Source organism: Equus asinus, chromosome 14 (assembly GCF_041296235.1).
Source record: "Equus asinus isolate D_3611 breed Donkey chromosome 14, EquAss-T2T_v2, whole genome shotgun sequence".
NCBI classification, from domain to species: Eukaryota; Metazoa; Chordata; class Mammalia; order Perissodactyla; family Equidae; genus Equus; species Equus asinus.
This window is the reverse complement of record NC_091803.1, coordinates 25,338,104-25,357,295: the sequence shown is the minus strand read 5'-3', so window position 1 is coordinate 25,357,295 and position 19,192 is coordinate 25,338,104. Positions and strand designations below refer to the sequence as shown.

The 19,192-nt window shown below is 53.1% G+C and overlaps 1 protein-coding gene across 4 annotated transcripts; it reads left to right on the top strand.

The window, feature by feature from the left end:
- The first annotated feature begins 326 nt into the window (after positions 1-326).
- Positions 327-18,990, top strand: SEZ6L2 (seizure related 6 homolog like 2). Of its 4 annotated transcripts, none has more exons than XM_014863922.3 (18): positions 327-1,273; positions 2,226-2,357; positions 3,048-3,347; positions 3,694-3,833; positions 4,116-4,317; positions 8,869-9,054; positions 9,705-9,873; positions 10,502-10,665; positions 12,415-12,615; positions 13,085-13,223; positions 14,035-14,231; positions 14,366-14,560; positions 16,427-16,618; positions 16,706-16,897; positions 17,405-17,443; positions 17,624-17,741; positions 17,867-17,963; positions 18,433-18,990. In XM_014863922.3, exons 1-18 carry the CDS (start codon positions 1,195-1,197, stop codon positions 18,460-18,462), a joined length of 2,772 nt encoding a protein of 923 aa, XP_014719408.1. In that variant the 5' UTR covers positions 327-1,194; the 3' UTR covers positions 18,463-18,990. The 4 variants fall into 4 exon arrangements, with proteins under 4 accessions (XP_014719408.1, XP_044602308.1, XP_044602309.1 ...); XM_044746372.2 differs by having other exon boundaries at positions 709-1,273; positions 17,842-17,963; XM_044746373.2 differs by lacking the exon at positions 17,405-17,443 and having other exon boundaries at positions 657-1,273.
- The last annotated feature ends 202 nt before the right edge of the window (positions 18,991-19,192 follow it).

Sequence of the window (19,192 nt, the reverse complement as noted above, 5' to 3'; positions counted from 1 at the left end):
CTTCGCCGAGCCAGCCTGCGGCTGGAGCCTGATTGATGGCGAAGGCGGCTTCAGCCAATCGCGCGCGGCGCCGGAACCGGCCCGCTCAGGAGGGGCCGAGGAGAGCTGTCCTCTCGCCGGTGGTGCTGAAAAGGGCGCTCCAGAGGCGTTGTGAGAGAGGCCAGGAGAAAAAATAAAATTTGAAGCCGCCTGGCAGCTGGCCGGGTTCACGTTGTATGTAAGAGGAGAGGTCTCCCCTCCCCAGATTCAGGCCAGTCACCTCTTAGACTTCTCACGAACGTGGAAACTTGCCATTCTCCTGGAGGAGGGGAAAGCCCATTCCACATGAGCTTCTGTAAAAGGAAGAGGGAAGTCCCATGGCTGGTCTGGATGTGGGCAGAGGGTATACCGGGGACTGAGCAGGCGCGAGTCCAGCTGTGCCGCCCCTCATCACCCTGGGAAGAGGAAATTCAGATTCCAGATGTGCTGGAATGGCTGGGGGAGAGGGACGTAATTACTGCTGGGACCAGAGTTTGCTTTGCCTCCCCTAGGGGCCGCGGGAGTGAGGATTACCGTCCTGGCTCCTTTGGTCCCTCCTTCCTCCATCTGCACTTCCTCCTCCTCCTTCCCCCCCTCCGCCCCAAATAAATTCCAGGCCCCTCCCTTCGCCCGTCCCCAGGATCTGACGTGGGCTCGACACCTTTCTCAGCTTCTCCCTCCCGCAGCTCCAGTGCCCGAGCTTCAGCTCTCCAGGTCCCACAACCCCCTCCCTTCCCCGCCAAGCCCCACCAGAACACGATAGGGACCCTCTTGATCCTCGATTCCACCCCAGGCCCCCGGAAGCTATCTTGCCTCTCCCCACACTCCCAGCTTGGGGTCCAGCCAGCCTGGTGGACCCAGGGGCCGGAGCAAGAGGGTAACCCAGGCGATCCAGCCCCTTCGGCTTTCTCGGCCCCACCCCCTGCAGCCGGAGCCGCGCCCCCTCTCCCTCAGACAGGAGAGCAGAGGACAGAGAGGACTGGGCAAAGAGGGGTGGACTCTGGGCGACCCCCAGCCCAATTCTGCCCCTCCCTCCCAAGGAGCAGAGAAATTATCTTCCTTATTAACTACTAGCAGGAAAAAAAAATTAAAGGGAAAGCTAAAAGGAGACGGAGGAAAGGTGACAACTAGATTATTTAGGAGAGGCGCAGAGGAGAGAAATCCGTGTGAGTCGCCATGGGGACTCCCAGGGCACAGCACCCGCCGCCTCCCCAGCTGCTGTTCCTAATTCTGCTGAGCTGTCCCTGGACTCAGGGTAAGAACATGGGAGCATGGGGTGGGCCCCAGGAAGGCCCCCAGCAGGGTCTTCTACCCTCCTTTCTAGGAAGATCCCGGGTTTTTGGAGCTCCTGGGGTAGGGAAGGGGCACAGTTTTCCAGGAAGGGGTAAGCCAGGGCTTTCCAGCTTGTACCTGGAGCCCCTAATCCCCCATATTGAGGAGGGGGGGAAATGAATGGGGGGAACTTTTAGCAGCATCTCAGGGGTTAAATCCAGGAAGAAGGGCTGGGGAAGTCGGGGGTGGGGGAGATGTCTGCGGAGGTGGCAGAAGCACGCACCGTACCTGGGTGGGAGATGGAGGTGCTGGGAGAGATGCCAGTCACTGCACATACAAATGCTCTTGGACATATGGACAAAGACAGATGAACAGAAGCAATGCTCAGAGACCAGATATTTAGTCTCCCACTCTGACCCCCAGCCAGACTCCAGGGAAGGGGACAGAGACTGCAGAGAAGGAGAGAGAGAGAGACAGAGAGAGAGAGAGAGGGAGGGAGGGAGGGAGGGAGAGAACAACACACTGCAGAGACAGAAACCCAGAGAAAAAGCTGGGCACTGCAGAAGCAAGGGCTGGGAGGTGCTGCCAGACCATTCGGAGAACCCCAGGGTTGTGGGGAGAGCACCACCGAGATGAAAATGAAGGCAGTACCATTGCCCTTTCTCTGCCCTGCTGGCGCTGTCCAGGGTTCACAAGAGCCAACATGCTCACTGAAGGCCCATACGGCCTGGGGAAAAAGGATGAGAGGAAAGTGTAGGAGTGTGAGGAGCAGCTGGGAGCCCCTCCTCCAATCTTGGCTCTCAGCCCAGCCTGGGACCCTCTGAGCTCCTGCAGGCCCAGCTGACTGAGGAGGGAGCAACAACTCTGGAAAAGATCTTTCTGGAGAAAGCAGGAGTCTGGAGCAGTGGAAGGGCTCACACAACTTCATCTTCTAGGTCTGCCCCTGAAAGAGGAGGAGGCACTGCCAGAGCCTGGAAGTGAGACCCCTACAGTAGCCTCTGAGGCCTTGGCCGAGCTGCTCCATGGGGCCCTGCTGAGGAAGGGCCCAGAGATGGGCTACCTGCCGGGTGAGGCCCCCAGAGTGGCAGGAGTGACATAGAGGCAGAGGGAGGGACATTAACTCTGGGAGATGGGGAGCCAGGCCAGTGAAATTCAGAGAGAGACAGACAGAGATGGTTAGACAGAGTCAAAACTGGGCACAGACAGTCAGAGAAGCAGAGAAATTGAGAAAGAATGATCAAGAGACAGAGTCACACAGAAAAACAGACAATCAGAGAGAAAGAAAGATGAAAACTCAGAGAACCAGAATCAGAGAAATGGTGGGAGACACAGAAAGAAAGAGAAATGCAGAGACTAGTAGATCCAGAATCATAAAATCAGAGAGCCATAAGAATACTAAACAGAGATAGGGAGTTCTGGAGAGAGCAAAACAGAGAGAAAGGGGTAACCAGGAGAGGGAGCCAGATCTGAATGGAGACGCAGAGAGAGAGGCTCAAGGAGACTGTCAGAGTGGAATGGCCTGGGTAGAGAGGTGGAGAGGGGAAGAGGGGAAGAAAAGGGAGGAGGGGTGCAGACTGTGGAAGCCTTGGGAGGAGGTGGGGAGTTTGGATGGGGAAGGGAGAGGTGGGGGATCTTCACCTTGTTGGGGAAATCTTTTGGGCTCAGTGGGGAACTCCCAGTTTCCTTCAGCCCTTCTCCCCACCTAAGGCCCATCAATTTGCTCCTTCTGTGCCCTTACTTCCCTTGCACTGTCCCAGGATCTGATCCAGACCCCACACTAGCCACTCCTCCAGCTGGCCAGACTCTTGCAGCACCCTCCCTGCCGCGGGCCACTGAGCCAGGGACAGGGCCTCTGACAACAGCCGTAACCCCTAAGGGGGGCAGGGGGGCAAGCCCCACCGCACCAGAGCTGCTGACCCCGCCCCCAGGAACTACGGTCCCGCCCCTTCTCGGCCCCGCCTCCCCAGGCCCGCCCCTCGGGCCTGAGGGAGGAGAGGAGGAGACCACGACCACCATCATCACCACGACAACTGTGACCACCACAGTGACCAGCCCAGGTGAGGGGATTGGAAGCGGATGGGGTAGTGTGCAAGAACACAGATGTGGGAGAGGCTGCTGGGAACGTGTGGAAAAAGGGGTCTGGGTACAGATAGGAGAGGGGCTTCTGCTTAATAATAATAAAGGCTAGTATTTATATACCCTTACTATGTACCAGCACTGTTCTATGTGTTTTATCTATATTACAGTTGGGGAAGGGAGTTCTGGGCACAGGTGGGAGAGGGAGCATTGGATAAAGATGGTGAGGGGTGCTGGGGAGAAGACAGATGAGGACCCAAGAGTTGCTCGGCAGGGAGGGCAAGAACACAGGGATTCTCTCAACCGCAGCCATTTATATCTCTTTAGTTCTGTGTAATAACAACATCTCCGAAGGCGAAGGGCATGTGGAGTCTCCAGATTTAGGGAGCACGGCCAGCCACACCTTGGGGCTCCTGGACTGCACATACAGCATCCATGTCTACCCCGGCTATGGCATTGAGATCCAGGTAACTGGACCTAAGCATATGATTGTGAAACCTCCAAGCCCTTTCCTCGGGGCCCAGGGGTGTGCACAGGTTTGGCCTGGGAGCCAGAGAACCTGTTTTCTGACTCAGATGGGCCTGTTTTCTAGGGATCTCAAAGACTCTCCTAGAGTTCTACAACTTGCCCAGCATCAGTGTGGCATTTGGGCTGCCATCTACAGGGAAAAGGATGGCAAGGGCAGGGAGCTTACAGGGTCACCCACCCCAGCTGACTTGTTCTGGTGGGTCTGGGTCTGGCTTCTTTAGGTGCAGACACTGAACCTGTCTCGAGAGGAAGAACTCCTGGTGCTGGCTGGTGGAGGGTCCCCAGGCCTGGCCCCCCGACTCCTGGCCAACTCCTCCATGCTTGGAGAAGGGCAGGTTCTTCGGAGTCCAACCAACCGGCTGCTCCTGCACTTCCAAAGCCCACGGGTCCCAAGGGGCGGTGGCTTCAGGATCCACTATCAGGGTGAGGAGTCCGGGGTGCTGGTGGAAGGATATGGGTCACATTGGGCACAGGGGATATCTCCAGGAGCCTTCCAACCACAGTGAAATGTTGTGGGCTTTTCCTCCTGACTAGGACCCCAAGGGACAAAACCCTTAGAGGAGACTTATACGCACTTATTTTACACACTCACAGACCTGTGTCTGGGTGTGCACACATCCAAGTAGCAATTCACCCATTCACTCAATAAATGTTTATCAAGTGCCCATTTCATACCAGCCCTGTGTTAGCCTTGGGGAGAGGAATGAACAAGCCAGATACAAATCTGACTTCAAGGAACTCAGAATCTAGGTAGCAAGACGGACATGTAATCAGGATGATTACAATTCAGTGAGATAAAGACCTATATCCCTATGACAGAGGAAACACAGGCAAGAGGGAGCAAATATCAAAGGGACCTAAATTTCCCCCAAGGAATGTAGGGACACTTTCTTGGAGGAGGTGATGACTAAGCTGAGACCTAAAAGATGAGTTAGCTAAGGGAAGGCAGGAGGAAGAGAAAGAGGAAGGCAGATGTCTAGATGGATAGAAAAGCACACTCCAAGACTGGGAGGGGGAAAAAACCATGACTCCCTTGAGGAGTTGAAGAAATTCAGCATGGAAGGTAGAATTGTCATAGCTCTGTGACCTGGGACAAGCTGCTTAACCTTCCTGTGCCTCATTGTCTCATCTGAAAAATGGGGATCATAATACTTACTTCATGGTATTATTAGGAAGATCAAATGAGTTAGTACACATCAAGTGCTTAAAATAATGTCTGGTACACAGTGAGAGCTCAAAAATGACAGTCAAAACACAGAAAGTGGAAGGGAGAAGTAGGCTAAGAGACCAAACTGCGAGGTAGGTTGGATTCAGATCATCAAGGGCCTTATCAGCTTCAGTAAGGAGTTCAGACTACTTTACCCTGCAGGGGAGGGGAAGACATTTTGAAATGTTTTAAGCAAGATAGCAACAGCCTCAGATTTGTGACCTAGAAAGATCCTGCTGACTTCTGGGGGCCGAGAATTGGGGAGGAATCCACGCACAACTGCATTCATGAGCATCCACCCACAGCCAACCTGCACACACGCATCCATCCATACTCACCTGTGTGTGCGGGAACCTTCCCACAGTGCAAGTGTATGTTCTAGCATCCGTGTGTGCAAGAGGCAAGGGGCCCAGTCCACTGTCCCATTCCAGACACTGCTGCCACCTCCAAAGTCCCTTCCTATGCTCCTCCGAAACAGAGAGGGACCTGTGTTGGGCCAATGTTCCTTCACATTGCCTCATGGCCTTGCCTGCCCCCTTGTGAGCTCTCCTGAGCCCAGGTCCCTTGTGGACCTTGTCTAGAACACACACAACCCAAATCTCTTCCTCACACCCTCCCCAGCCTCTCCTGAGGCCCCCTCTCCGGACTTGCCCCGGGGCTCAGGTGTGCAAGGTGGAGGTGCCCAGCACCAGGCCAATTCATGGAAAGATGTTGAGCTAGGGGACATGGTGGTGGTCAGGGCCTCGTTGTGGAGGAGCAAAGGCATGCCTTGAGGGCCCAGGGCCAAGGGCTGGACTTCAGACATTAGAAAATGGCTCCTTTAAGCAGCCACTTCCCTAGGGCATTGAAAATAGGACTCTTTAGGCTAAGTGGAACATTTGGGAAAGCAGGGCTGTTGCATAAATTGGCCTTCATTACCTGCCTCAGTCTTCCCTGCTTTGTGGCTTCTCCAGGTACCTTTGGGTCTAAGGCCCTGTTTAAGCCCTTCCCAATCTGCGCTAGCTGGGTCCTCTTGTCCAGAGTGGCCTCATTAGCTTCTCTGAAAGGCCAAAGGTTCCATTACCCCTCACCTCGAGTCCAGCAAAGGTTCCCATTTACAAAACCATTTCACCAACTGTTTCATTTGCTTCTCACAGCAACCTGGGGGGGTGGCCATTGTCAACTCCATCTCTGAGAGGACAAAAAAGACTCAAAGGTTATATGGATTGCTCAGCCACCTGCAAATTCATTGCAGAGTCAGAAGTCAGATCCCTGAGTCCCTGACTCTCAGGCATTCATTAACTGAGGCCAAGGGGCAGGTGATTAACACCTTCTGAGCACTTTTCACGTGCAGGGTGCTTTGTGTGTTTCTTTTGTTTAACTTTAAGGCCAAAGTTCAATGATAGGATTTATTATTGCCATTTGCAGGTAAGAGGCCCTGGTGGTGAAGTCACCTGCTCAAGGTCATACAGCTAATAAGTTGTGGAGCTAGAAATGGAACTCAGGTCTGCCCATCTCCAGATGGAGTGCTCTTTCCACTGTTCCACACTGCCTCCTGGCTGCATCAATCGATCAGCTAGACTAGGGTTTTAGGAGACAAAAATAAATAAAGCTTGGTTCAGTTTCATAATGGCAATAGCGGTTAACATGATGACAAAATTATACATGCAGATCGTGTATGGCAAGGAAGCAATTAAGACTTCCTGGAAGAGGTGATACTTAAGTTACTCCTTGGAAGATGACAAAGAGTGAGACGAGGCCTCGCAGGTAGGGGAAATGGTGTGAAAAAATATAAAAGTGGGATAGTAAGGAGTCATAAAACTACGTCTTGTAAAATATATGCGTCATGGGTGAGAACTAACGCTGTATGTGCTAGGCTGGACCCAGCTGTGGAAGGGGCTTTTGAACGTCAATCTAAAGTATTCGGAATTGCTCCTGTTGGTTGTGCAGACCTATCACAGAGGCTAATATTTATTCAAATCACTATGTTCTAGAAGGTTGCTTTTGTGTCTATCTCAGTAGATGGAGACTCCTAAAGGGCAAGGCCTAGGCCTTTTTCATCTCTCTGTCCCCGGGACCCAGCCAAAGAAATGCTTGTTGAATTGTGAAATAGGGAGAGAACCAGGTGTCTTAGAGAATCACTCAGGGCTGGAGTCAGAAAAAGTAAAGACCTAGGCAAGGTGGTACCTCCGAAACCCTCTGCTACCCAGAGCCTGCCCCTTCTACAAGACCCAGCTTTGGTGCACCTTCTCCAGGAAGCCCTTCTTGATGAGCTCTGCTCGATCTGAAACAAACACACAGAGCTCTGTCAGGATCAAGTTCAGAGTCATAATTTACTAACAAGTCACTTTCTATTTATTTATTTTGTCCCATACGATTCCATAAGAATTTCAGGAGACTTTCAAAACAGAATGCAAGCAATAAAATAAAATAGAATAAGAAAAAAATTGGCACCAGGTAATGCTTATTAAAGTTGAAAAAATAGAATGTGGATGGACAAGCCATTGTTGCTAGGGACAGGCCTCAATCTGCTTCTGAGCTTTCTATCAGCCAGTACAAAAAGAGAGATTATACAGGATTTTTTTTTTTTTTTTGGTTTTTTTTTTTTTTGAGGAAGATTAGCCCTGAGCTAACTGCTTCCAATCCTCCTCTTTTTACTGAGGGTGACTGGCCCTGAGCTAACATCCGTGCCCATCTTCGTCTCCTTTATAAGTAGGACACCTACCACAGCATGGCTTGCCAAGCAGTGCCATGTCCACACCCGGGATCAGAACCGGCAATCCCCAGGCCGCCGAAGCCGAACGTGCGCACTTAATCGCTGCGCCACCGGGCCGGCCCCTGTTTGTTTTTTTAAAGACTGGCATTTGAGCTAACATGCCACTCTTTTATTTTTCCTTCTTCTCCCTGAAGCCCCCCAGTACATAGTTGTACATTTTAGTTGTGGATCCTTCTAGTTGTGGCATGTGGGACGCTGCCTCAGCGTGGCCTGATGAGTGGTGCCGTGTCCCTGCCCAGGATCTGAACCCGCGAAACCCTGGGCCGCCAAAGCAGAGTGTGCGAACTCAACCACTCGGCCACGGGGCCGGCCGCTGTACAGTTCTCACTGCAAGAAAGGAGAAGACAAACCATTTCCTTAAGGAAGCAAAGCTTTCCCTAGCATTTCACTTTCACTAGGGGATTCATTTAGGGGGCACCGGGTATTAGGGTCTTTAATGACAAAATAGTCAAAGTTCCTAAAGGAGTTTCATGTGGCTCCTCTGGACGAAAGCTGAGGCTATAATACCACAGTGCACCTCAGCGGAAGAAAGCCTGTGTGTATTAAGGGGAGAAAATGCTGTGAGGCACTTGGAGCCTCAATTTCCACATCTGGAATATGAGTCACAGTCTTTCTCTGACTACTTCAAAAGCACTATGTGGGCTCACTTTGAAAGCCAAACAGGCTTTGCAAATACTATTTGTTATTATTAGAGCTGGATGGGGTTCAGAGTGGTCAATTGATTTGCCTGAGGTCACACAGCAAATGAATGCTAGGGTCCAGAGTTTCTTTGAGTCTCAGCTACTTCATCTATAAAATGGGGGCCAAAGTGAGTGGATTACACAGATTAGGGTTGATAGAGCATGTTGAAATGACCTCTTCATGAGACAGTGTGCCCATGTGAAGACTCCAGGTTGGAGCCAATTTGTGTCCCCAGAGGGACCTGGAAAGAGAAGAGGAAGTGCTGGAGGACTGGTGAGAGAGGGTGGCATGGGAAAGTGAGTCCTTCTTCTCCCTGCTCTGCCTGATCCAGCCTACCTCCTGAGCTGCGGCTTCCCTCCCCGGCTGGCCCATGGAGATGTGAGCGTGACAGACCTGCACCCTGGGGGCACCGCCACCTTCCACTGTGATTCAGGCTACCAGCTGCAGGGCGAGGACACCCTCATCTGCCTCAATGGTACCCGGCCCTCCTGGAGCGGGGAGCCCCCCAGCTGCATGGGTGAGTATCCTGCCACCACAGGTGGGGGCTTCTGTCCTAGGGGCACCATTGGGAGGGCCCAATCTTTGGGGGTCACCATCTTTGGGGACCACCCATCTTGAAGGAGTTTTTACCCTCAAGTGTCCCTATGCTGGGGACTCCATCTGGAGCTCTTTACTCTGAGGGTTTCTATCCTTGGGGGGTCTCCCTCTGGGAAGTCTCACCTGGAGGGTTTCCATGTCATGAGTCACCATTCTGGAGATCCTTTCTTTCAGAGACTCCTCATCCTAGAGAAAACCATTCTTGGGGTTCATATCTGGAGGGTCCCTATCCTGGAGAGTCCTCATCCTGGGGATCCCCATCTTGAAGGTTTTCCATCTGAGGGCTTCAATTTTGGGGATCCTCATAACTCCCCATCCCAGGATGCCCACATCTGTGGAATCTTCATTTTAATGGAATCTCCATCCTGGGGGATGTCCATCCTGGGGGTTTCCCTATTCCAGGGCTGGTTCTCCACCTGGGTGGTGGCCTGGAAAAGGTCCTGTCCTCTAAAGTGAGCTCATAGGGCAGAGGCCATCCCAAGGACAGGTCCCAGCCAGAGGTGTGAATGGAACAGCTCTCAAGATGGAAGGAGGACAAGTCCCCTTAACCTGCCCTCCCTCTGCCCACAGCATCCTGTGGTGGCACCATCCACAATGCTACACTGGGCCGCATTGTGTCCCCTGAGCCTGGGGGAGCTGCAGGGCCCAACCTCACCTGCCGCTGGGTCATTGAAGCAGCTGAGGGACGCCGGCTGCACCTGCATTTTGAGAGAGTGTCTCTGGATGAGGACAATGATCGGTGAGGATCTGGGCCCCTGAGGTCCCCACCTCAAAGAAATAGGGAGACTGCAGTGAGGAGTCAGAGGGGAGTCAGACAGACCTGGGGTTGATCCCAGTTGGGAAATGTGTTAAATGCAGATAGTCCTTCCCCTTTCTTAGGCAGCACAGCTGTGCAAACTTAGAGCAATCACTTAACCTCTCTGTGCCTCAGTTTCCTGGTCTGTAGAATGGAGATAATAGTACCTTCCTCTTAAGGTTTCTGTGAGGTTAAGTGCATTAAGATACGTGTTTAGAATGGTGCCTAGCTCACAGTAAGCACTATAAATGTGTTTGCCATTGTCATCCTCATTATTACATTCTTTATCTAACCAACCGGTGCCCCAGCTCTGCTGTGATCTTGGACAGGTTCTTTAATCCTTCTGTGCCTCAATTTCCTCATCTATAAAAAGAGTGATAAAAACGGTATCTGACTCAAGGGTTCTTGTCAGAATTAAATGAGATAAAATGTGTAAAGGCTTAGAAGAGTACATGGCATATAGTTAATGTTTGATAATAATAGCTATAAAAATAAGTTAGGTGAGCAGGCAAGAGGTGAGGCAGCTTCTGAGGGGAAATTGAGCCCCTGGCCACCCTTCTGTCCATCCCAGGCTGATGGTGCGCTCAGGGGGCAGTCCCCTATCGCCAGTGATCTATGACTCAGATATGGATGATGTCCCAGAGCGGGGTCTTATCAGTGACGCCCAGTCCCTCTATGTGGAGCTGCTCTCAGAGACACCTGCCAATCCCCTGCTGCTAAGCCTCCGATTTGAAGGTAACTGCCCCCACCTACCCCCAGGCCTCAATTCCTGCAACCTCCCCTCTTCTTGACTCCATAGGCATGGCCACAAGTATATATTCCATCCCTGCTCATCTCTGTGTTTGGATCCCTGAAACCTGACTTGCCTTCCCACCCCAGAACTATAAGGATTCCTTCATATGGACCCCTTCTGATTCCCTGAGGGCACTTTTCTATGTAAGCTTCATGTATGGCTGGATCCAGGTACACAGTCAGGAGACCAGTTACCTCAATCTCTCAGTTCTTTCCTCTGTGTTGACTTCATTCTCAGGCAGGCTCTCCATCTGTAGTGGACCTACCAGTTCTAGACCGACATACCACCAACTTAGTAATTCCATCAGAGAAAGAGAAGGCATGCTTCTTTCCTGAGAGCTTCAGCAAAAATGCCAGGAAAGGCTCTCACTGCCCTGGCTTAGACCTTGTGCCTATGCCTGAACCAATATGTGTAGCTAGGGGCAGGTGGTATTATGATCGGCAGATCCACATCATGTGGTCATCCCTAATTGGCCCCAACTGAATTTCACGGGCTGGAAGTAGGGGAGGTATGTTTCCTAAAATGAAAATAGAGGTGCTGTTACCAGAAGATGGGGGACTGGATGCTGGACAGGTAGAAGGAAGGAGGTCAGTGATCACAGGAGAAGAGGCGTTTGAGCGGGGTCTTACAGGATAGAGAGGATTTTAAAAGAAGGAGATTGGGAACAAGCATCTCAGGTGAAAGGAACTGTGTGAGCAAAGGTAAAGAGGTAGAGTAATGCCTGGTATGTTTGGGAAAGGGCTTTTCAGTGTGGCTGGAGCAGAGGATTTGTGCAAACAGTAGCTAGGAAGAGGCAAAAAAAGTGAAATACTCAGAGGTGAGAGGGCCTCGTTTCTGGTATAAATCATGGGAGAAATGGAATTGGCACTGGGCCCTGACAGATGCATAGGATTTGGATATGATATCTTATCAGGTTAAGTAACTGAATTAGAACAGTGAATCTGAAAAATAAATTGCATGTTAGATTCTGTGACTGCACAGAGAACTCATAGGTTTGAAGCCTGCCTCCATAGCTGCGGGCCACTGCTGCTCCACGAGCTTCAGATTCCTCAACTGCACCTAAGTCTTACCTTGAAGATAGTTTTGCAGCTAAGATATGAGCAAATGGGCAAAAACTAAAATGCTCTATAAATGTTCATTTTTGCTGACTTAGTCCAAAGTCAAAACTGAGTAGCTTTTGTGTTAGCTGCACTTTTGGATTCTGGCCACAGCATGGATGATCAGGGATAATCAGAATCCAATGGTGATTTTTGAGGAGAGAACATACCTACTTGAGCCAGTTCTGCAAAGGCACCTTTTTTCCCCCACTTCTTTGCAGTTTCCAGAGCCAAGTGTCTCTGGCTTGGAATCAAGCAATCTGGGTTTGAGACCTGGCTCTGCCATTGCCCTATTGTGTGACATTGGGCAAGTGGCTTTGTGTCTGTGGACCTCAGTTTCCTCATCTGTGGAATGGTGGCTGGGATTTGACTAGCCTAGGATTTCCCTCCAGAGACTGGGGAGGTAACAAATATATGAATGAGGACCGTTAGGGTTTTGGGGAAACTGAAGAGTGAAAGCTAAGCCCAAGGGCATTCTATTTTAAACAGCCCACTGAGTGGCCAAACAACACTTGAATTCAGCCCAAGTTCTCCAGTTTGAGATCCCCTGAGGACCGTCCTAATGTTTAATTTCTGGGACTGACTCCTCTCTAGCCTTTGAGGAAGATCGCTGCTTCGCCCCCTTCCTGGCACATGGCAATGTCACCACCACGGACCCCGAGTACCGCCCAGGGGCGCTGGCCACCTTCTCGTGCCTCCCAGGATATGCCCTGGAGCCCCCGGGCCCCCCCAATGCCATCGAATGTGTGGATCCCACAGAACCTCACTGGAATGACACAGAGCCAGCCTGCAAGGGTGAGCCCTCCACATCCACAGGAAGTCTTTCAGTCTACAGACTACCCCTGAGCCGGGGATTCTAGGAAGGCCATTCAGGAAGGAGACCTATATATTCAAATGTAATAAACCCAGGCCTTGGGTAAATCCCTGTCCCTTTCAGAGACGCACTTTTTCTTAGCTAAATAATTGGTGGGCTTGTTACAGAATTCAAGGTCACAACTCAAATGTCTTGGAGAGCTAGAACCGGAGTTGGGCTAAGTCGTGGATTGGGCCTTGATGGTAGGTTGGGAGGGTGGGCAGAATTAATTAAGAGTAGGGCTGGGGATTGGGCACAACAGGACTGGATGTGGCAGGAAGCAGGTGGGTAATAGATAACAGGAAACCCGTGAGGCAGTCTGGTGCACACAGTTGGGAGTGGTGAGGATTGTGGTGAAATAGAGACTGCATGCCCACCTGGGTCCTGAATCTGACACTGCTTCTACCCTAGCCATGTGTGGAGGGGAGCTGTCAGAACCAGCTGGTGTGGTCCTCTCTCCAGACTGGCCCCAGAGCTATAGCCCCGGCCAGGACTGCGTGTGGGGCCTGCACGTCCAGGAAGAGAAGCGCATCTTGCTCCAAGTAGAGATGTACGTTTTGGGGCTGCAGAGGGTACGGTGGGTGTGGGCTCAGCGAAGTATGGTATGACAATGTACTAACCTGCATTCTGAGCCTGGCTGGCTTGCAGGTCTACACAATATTCGGTGAATATGTGGTCTGATGAAAGAGGCGACTAAGGGTTCAGGATAGGGGTGTGGGTTGTCAGGTAGACCCAGGTATAAATCACTTACTAGGCAAGTGACATTGGACAAGTAAATGGGGTAATGCAGCCTTCCTCAGGGACTATTGTGAAAAAGGGGCTCTGGCCTTGGTGTCTCTCACTTTGGCTGTGTCTGAGACCGCCCTTGGACCGATTTCCAGGGACCCAGGCCCAAGATGTTGAATCATCACCAGCAGGTGTAGGGAAAATCCAGTGAGCTGACTTGGTATGAGGTGGTCATGTGACTGGACAGAACCAGAAGCAGGTACCCAGGCAGGGCCTAGAGTTGGGCAGGGTGGTAATGAGCCTGGTCTGTGATTGGTCAGAGCTGGAGTCGAGCTAGGCTGTGGTCACTTGGTGATGGAGGAGGGACTGGAGAGTGGGAGAGTTAGTAATGAACAGAGGTGGGGATTGGGCAGCAGGAACTGGGAGGAGCCACAGAATAAGTGGAACCTGGAGCGACTATTATAGAGAAGCGTATAATTGGTCAAAACTGAGGCGGGACCAGACCTGGGGTAGGGGAATGCGGGGTCGGACTGGAGTAAGTAGGGTTACTAATGAACTGAGTTAGGGATTGGGCAGAACCGGACGGGAGGGGCCGATCGTAGCCCAGCCCCCATATAAGGTCCCACTCCCTCCAGCTTGAATGTGCGCGAAGGGGACATGCTGACGCTGTTCGATGGGGACGGGCCCAGCGCCCGAGTCCTGGCCCAGTTGCGGGGACCTCAACCGCGCCGCCGCCTCCTCTCCTCTGGGCCCGACCTCACGCTGCAGTTCCAGGCTCCTCCCGGGCCCCCAAACCCAGGCCTAGGCCAGGGTTTCGTGTTGCACTTCAAAGGTACCGAGGTCTAGGGTGCCGAGATGGGCAGGGGTCCGGCAGGCCAGAAGTCTCGGGAGGAGCGAGATCCTCGAGGCTGGGAGGGCGCCCTGAGTCGCAGGACAGCCTCCAAACTCGCTGTCTCTCCCCTGCAGAGGTCCCGAGGAATGACACGTGCCCCGAGCTGCCACCTCCGGAATGGGGCTGGAGGACAGCTTCCCACGGGGACCTGATCCGAGGCACGGTGCTTACTTACCAGTGCGAGCCTGGCTACGAGCTGCTGGGCTCCGACATTCTCACCTGCCAGTGGGACCTGTCCTGGAGCGCCGCGCCGCCCGCCTGCCAAAAGAGTGAGCCCGGGCTCCGCTCAGTCCCCTGCCCCAGGGGGTTTGCCGCCCAGCTTGGGCCCCGCCCATTCCCTCTGCGCCCCACCTTCGTCCCTTGTCCCGCACCTGCCCTGTCCAGGTTCCATCCCTTCGCTCTCGGTCCTGCCTAGATCTTCGTCAGGCCCCTCCCCTATGCCCTTTGGGTTCCACTCCTCTGCTCCTCGGTGCCTCAAATTGTCTCCCCAGGGCACCCCCTCTCATCTTCTCCGGGCTGGGTCCCTCTCTCTTGCACTGTTCTGCAAGTTTCTTCTGGGTCCCGCCTCACCTCCTCGTGGCCCCGCCCCCATAGTCTCCTGGCCCCGCCTCTGCCCCGTCTGAGTTCCAGCCCTCCGCGACCCCGCGCCATCAATCTCGGTTCTGCTCTTCCTGTTTTAGGCCCTGCTCCAGTCTCTCGGTCCCCAACCCTTGACATTACAGGAGTTACTTAGCTAGGGCCTAGACTCCTGAGAGAACTTGGTTTATTTTAATGCAGTCATCGAAGCCCCATGCTGTGTTGAGGGTGGGGTTATGTGAAGGAGTTGGAGCCCCTCCCTACCCTAGAAGAGTTCACAGTCTGGGAGGGGAACAGATACTTAAACAACTCAGGGTACTCACAGAGTGGTAACCTCTGGGTGAATTCGGGCAAGGTGCTTACCATCTCTGAGCCTTGGTAGGAATAAGGGGTAGTGAAGAGCAAATGAAAAGTTTTTCACACAGTGCCTGGTGTATGTAAACAGGGAATAAGCAGGAGCTGCTGTGAGTACGAAGAAGGGCTGTGGGAAGAGGGCTGGGTTAATCGCTGCAGGGATGGGGCAGGAGATTTCACAGAGGAGGTGACATTTAAAGGAGCTGAGAGTGTTTATCTTTTAGAAGAGCAGAAAGGGGTGGCTTCTTGTCACTTTCTCCAAATTTTGGGAAGCCTGCCACAAGGATATGGGATTGTAGGTCTTCCACCCAGCCCCTGGGGGCAGTGGTGGAACCAACTAGGATAAATTTCAGGAAGCCAGATTTGGGCTGGACACAAGGAAAACTTTCTAGTTGACACAGCTCCCCATCCCTGGAAAGATTTATAAGATGTCCAGTCTGGAACCCAGACAGGACAGGGGTAGGGACAGGAAAAGATGGAGGCAGGGCCCAGAGGGGATAGGGCCTGGCCTAGCTGCCCAAGACTCAGGAAGGAACCCGCCCAAGGTGGCACACTGAGCCTGAAGCTGAGCTGAGACCCAAGTCTCTGAATCTCAGCCCAGTGCTCCATGGCTGTGACCCTGAGCGGTTCCAGCTCCCCTGGCTGAGTGACCACTGGCCAGTCATTTGACTGCCCTGAGCCCTGGGTGCCAAGGGAGATGACAGTGACGTTGACCTGTCCAGATCATCAGGGTATATGATATTGTGTTTGTAAAACATTAAGCAGAGTGCCTTGCACAGGACTATCTACAAGAAATGGCTATGATTGTGACTCTTCCACAACAAGGTTGTAAACTCAAATGCCTGCAGGGGCCCAGCAGGCAACGTAAGTGAGCAGAATGGGCTGGGAATACAGGGAGCAGGAGGGCTGGGCCCCTCTGAAGAGGGCACTGCTGTTCCGCTGATGATCTACAGTGCATGACTGATATGCTCTGGTACAGTGGTCAAATATTTCAAATTTCACCCTAGGGTGGGGGCCTCAGTTGCCCCAGTCACTCTGTTTTCTGGAAGCCTGAAATATAAAATGCGTTGAATTTTAAGTTTTTCCAACTCTGCATTCTGAGGAAATAGTGGGAGGTGGAGGGTTTGTTCAGAGGAACTGGCCCTAAGCTCCTGGGAGATCTTTTAAGGCCCTAGCTCCCCCTGACCTTGTCCTCCTGCCAACAGTCATGACTTGTGCAGACCCTGGTGAGATCACCAATGGGCACCGTACTGCCTCGGACGCTGGCTTTCCTGTTGGCTCCCATGTCCAGTACCGCTGTCTGCCAGGGTACAGCCTGGAGGGGGCAGCTGTACTCACCTGCTACAGCCGGGACACAGGCACACCCAAGTGGAGTGACCGGGTCCCCAAGTGTGCCTGTGAGTCTGGGGACACCCTGGGAAGGGTGGCTGGGTGGCTTGTTCAGCAGCGCAGCTGGCACGTCATGACTGACATGTTCCCTGCAGTGAAGTATGAGCCGTGCCTGAACCCAGGGGTGCCAGAGAATGGCTATCAGACGTTGTACAAGCATCACTACCAAGCGGGCGAGTCTCTGCGCTTCTTCTGCTACGAGGGCTTTGAGCTCATCGGCGAGGTCACCATCACCTGTGTGCCCGGCCACCCCTCACAGTGGACCAGCCAGCCCCCACTCTGCAAAGGTGCCTGGGCAGACAGGGCAGGAGGGGGCACAGCCGTGTCCGGGGAGTGACAGGGCTGGGAAAGTCAGGTAGCAAATTCAAGACCAATAGCAACCTTGTGGAGCCCACCTCCTGTGGGCTTTCATCCTCACAGGTACATCCAGAAGTCCTGGGGAAGTTCAAGGTCATGGAATTATCCTAAGGGATGTAGGAGAGGGGCTTTGGTGTAGAAGTGTCTTGCCCTCAGGATAGGTCTTAGTTTCCCTATTTTTGACAAATTCTACAGACCTGGTTGGTTTAGACTGCCCAGAGCCCTGAACTTTTAGGGCACTGGAGAAGGAAGAAGAAGAGGTCCTGCCCTGACTACTCCTCCCCCACCCACACCAAGAGAAGAATAAAGTTTAGGTTGAACAGAGGGCAGAGAGAACCAGGCTGTCCAGCCCAGCCCCACTTGGGCTCCCGGCCCTCTACCCAGCCTCCTTCCCTCCCTGGCTCAGACCCCGTCCCCTCCCCCTCCTCTCCCTGCAGTGGCCTATGAGGAGCTCCTGGACAACCGAAAACTGGAAGGTCAGTGAGGGCACAGGTGGAGACCCAGGCCTGGCTGAGTTGGGAGGGCAAGGCAGAGGCCGGGGGCAGGAGGCCAGGCCCCGGAGGGGTGAGACCCAGGGTTCAGGGCCCAGGGCAGGAGGCTGGGAGAGCCCAGGGCTGGGCCCAGCCCTAGCTAACTGGCCTCTCCTCCTCTCCCAGTGACCCAGACCACAGACCCATCACGGCAGCTGGAGGGTGGGAACCTCGCCTTGGCCATCCTGCTGCCCCTAGGCTTGGTCATTGTCCTCGGCAGTGGCATTTATGTATACTACACCAAGTAAGTATCTACTCAGGGAGCTGCTGGCCAGGGCAGATGTCCTGCCTGCCTGGCACAGAAGCCTGGGTGAGGGGGGGTTGGGGGCTCACCTCTCGATAAGCCCCTCTATCTTCTCCCTTTCCCAGGCTTCAGGGAAAATCCCTCTTCGGCTTCTCGGGCTCCCATTCCTACAGCCCCATCACTGTGGAGTCAGACTTCAGCAATCCACTGTATGAAGCTGGGGTGAGCCCTTCCCTAGCCCTGGAGGGCCACATCTCTCACTCCCCTAGGGCTCCATACCTTCTCTCGAGGTCGCTGTAATATCTGTCTTGGGAATTTCAAATTCAGCTGCCTACAAAGGCCACGCAAATGAAGAAAGCAAGGCAGGTGTGAACAATAAGGCTCACTGAGAACTGTGGCTAATTGGAGAACTTGTGCCTCATCTAGACCCTAGTGGAAACTCAGGCCCAATTGCCAGATCTTCCACCTGTTCAAGACAATCCAGAAATTTAGATATTTATGTGATTTTAAGATGCTGTAGGATGAACCAAACACATCCATTGGCCAGATTCAGCCCCATTCCCATCCTGTGGCCCCCACACCCCCAGTGATCAATGTTACTTTAAAAACCCAGGGTCTTTTCCCTTCTTTGTTGATACCTGCTCCACCCCCATCCCACTCTGGCAACTGATCCTGTCTCTCTTGTCTCCAGGATACACGGGAGTATGAAGTTTCCATCTGAACCCCAAAACTAAGGCTGCAGGACCGAGGACGCCCCTCCCCTCCTCATTCTGGGCAAGGAGGAGTACAGGACCTGGTCTCTGGCTCCTTTCCTCCCTGCTGTGTAAATAGTCTCCTGGTCCCACGAGAGGGCTTTGATGGCCCTGGGGACAGTAAATAAACCAGCATCCTGCCCCCAAAAGCCTCCTCTTCTCAGTTGCCAAACAAGGAGCTGCCCCCCTACCCTACTGGCTTTTGGACCCTGGGAGGGGAACTCAGCTCCCTGCAACTCCTGGGGCCCCTCCAGCCCAGGGCACCCTACAAGGACTACCCAAGAGCTCTGGTGTTCCCTTGGCCATGAAGGCTCTGCCTTTCCCAGATGCTCTGGCCCCAGGCCTAACCCCTGGGCTTTGGAGGGTCAGAAGAAGAGGAATGAAGGAGAGAGCTGGGACAAGGCCCCTATCCCCTTCCTGCCATCTCCTCAACCCACAATCTCTTCATCTTTGCTTCTGGATTTTTGTTTTTGAGCAATAAACAGAAAATCACCATTTGTAACTGGGCTGGTGGGGTGTGGGAAGGTGGGTCAAAGTGCTGGAGGTGGTGATGGTGGCCTCTCTGGAAAGAGGGCTGGCGAAAGGGGAACAAGTTGGAAAAAAGATGGAAATCCAAGACTGGGCACAGGGCAATGTCAAGGGGGCTGGCCTGGGGTCAAAAAGCCTGGCTTTAGGCTCAGCCTCTGTGGAGGACCAGCT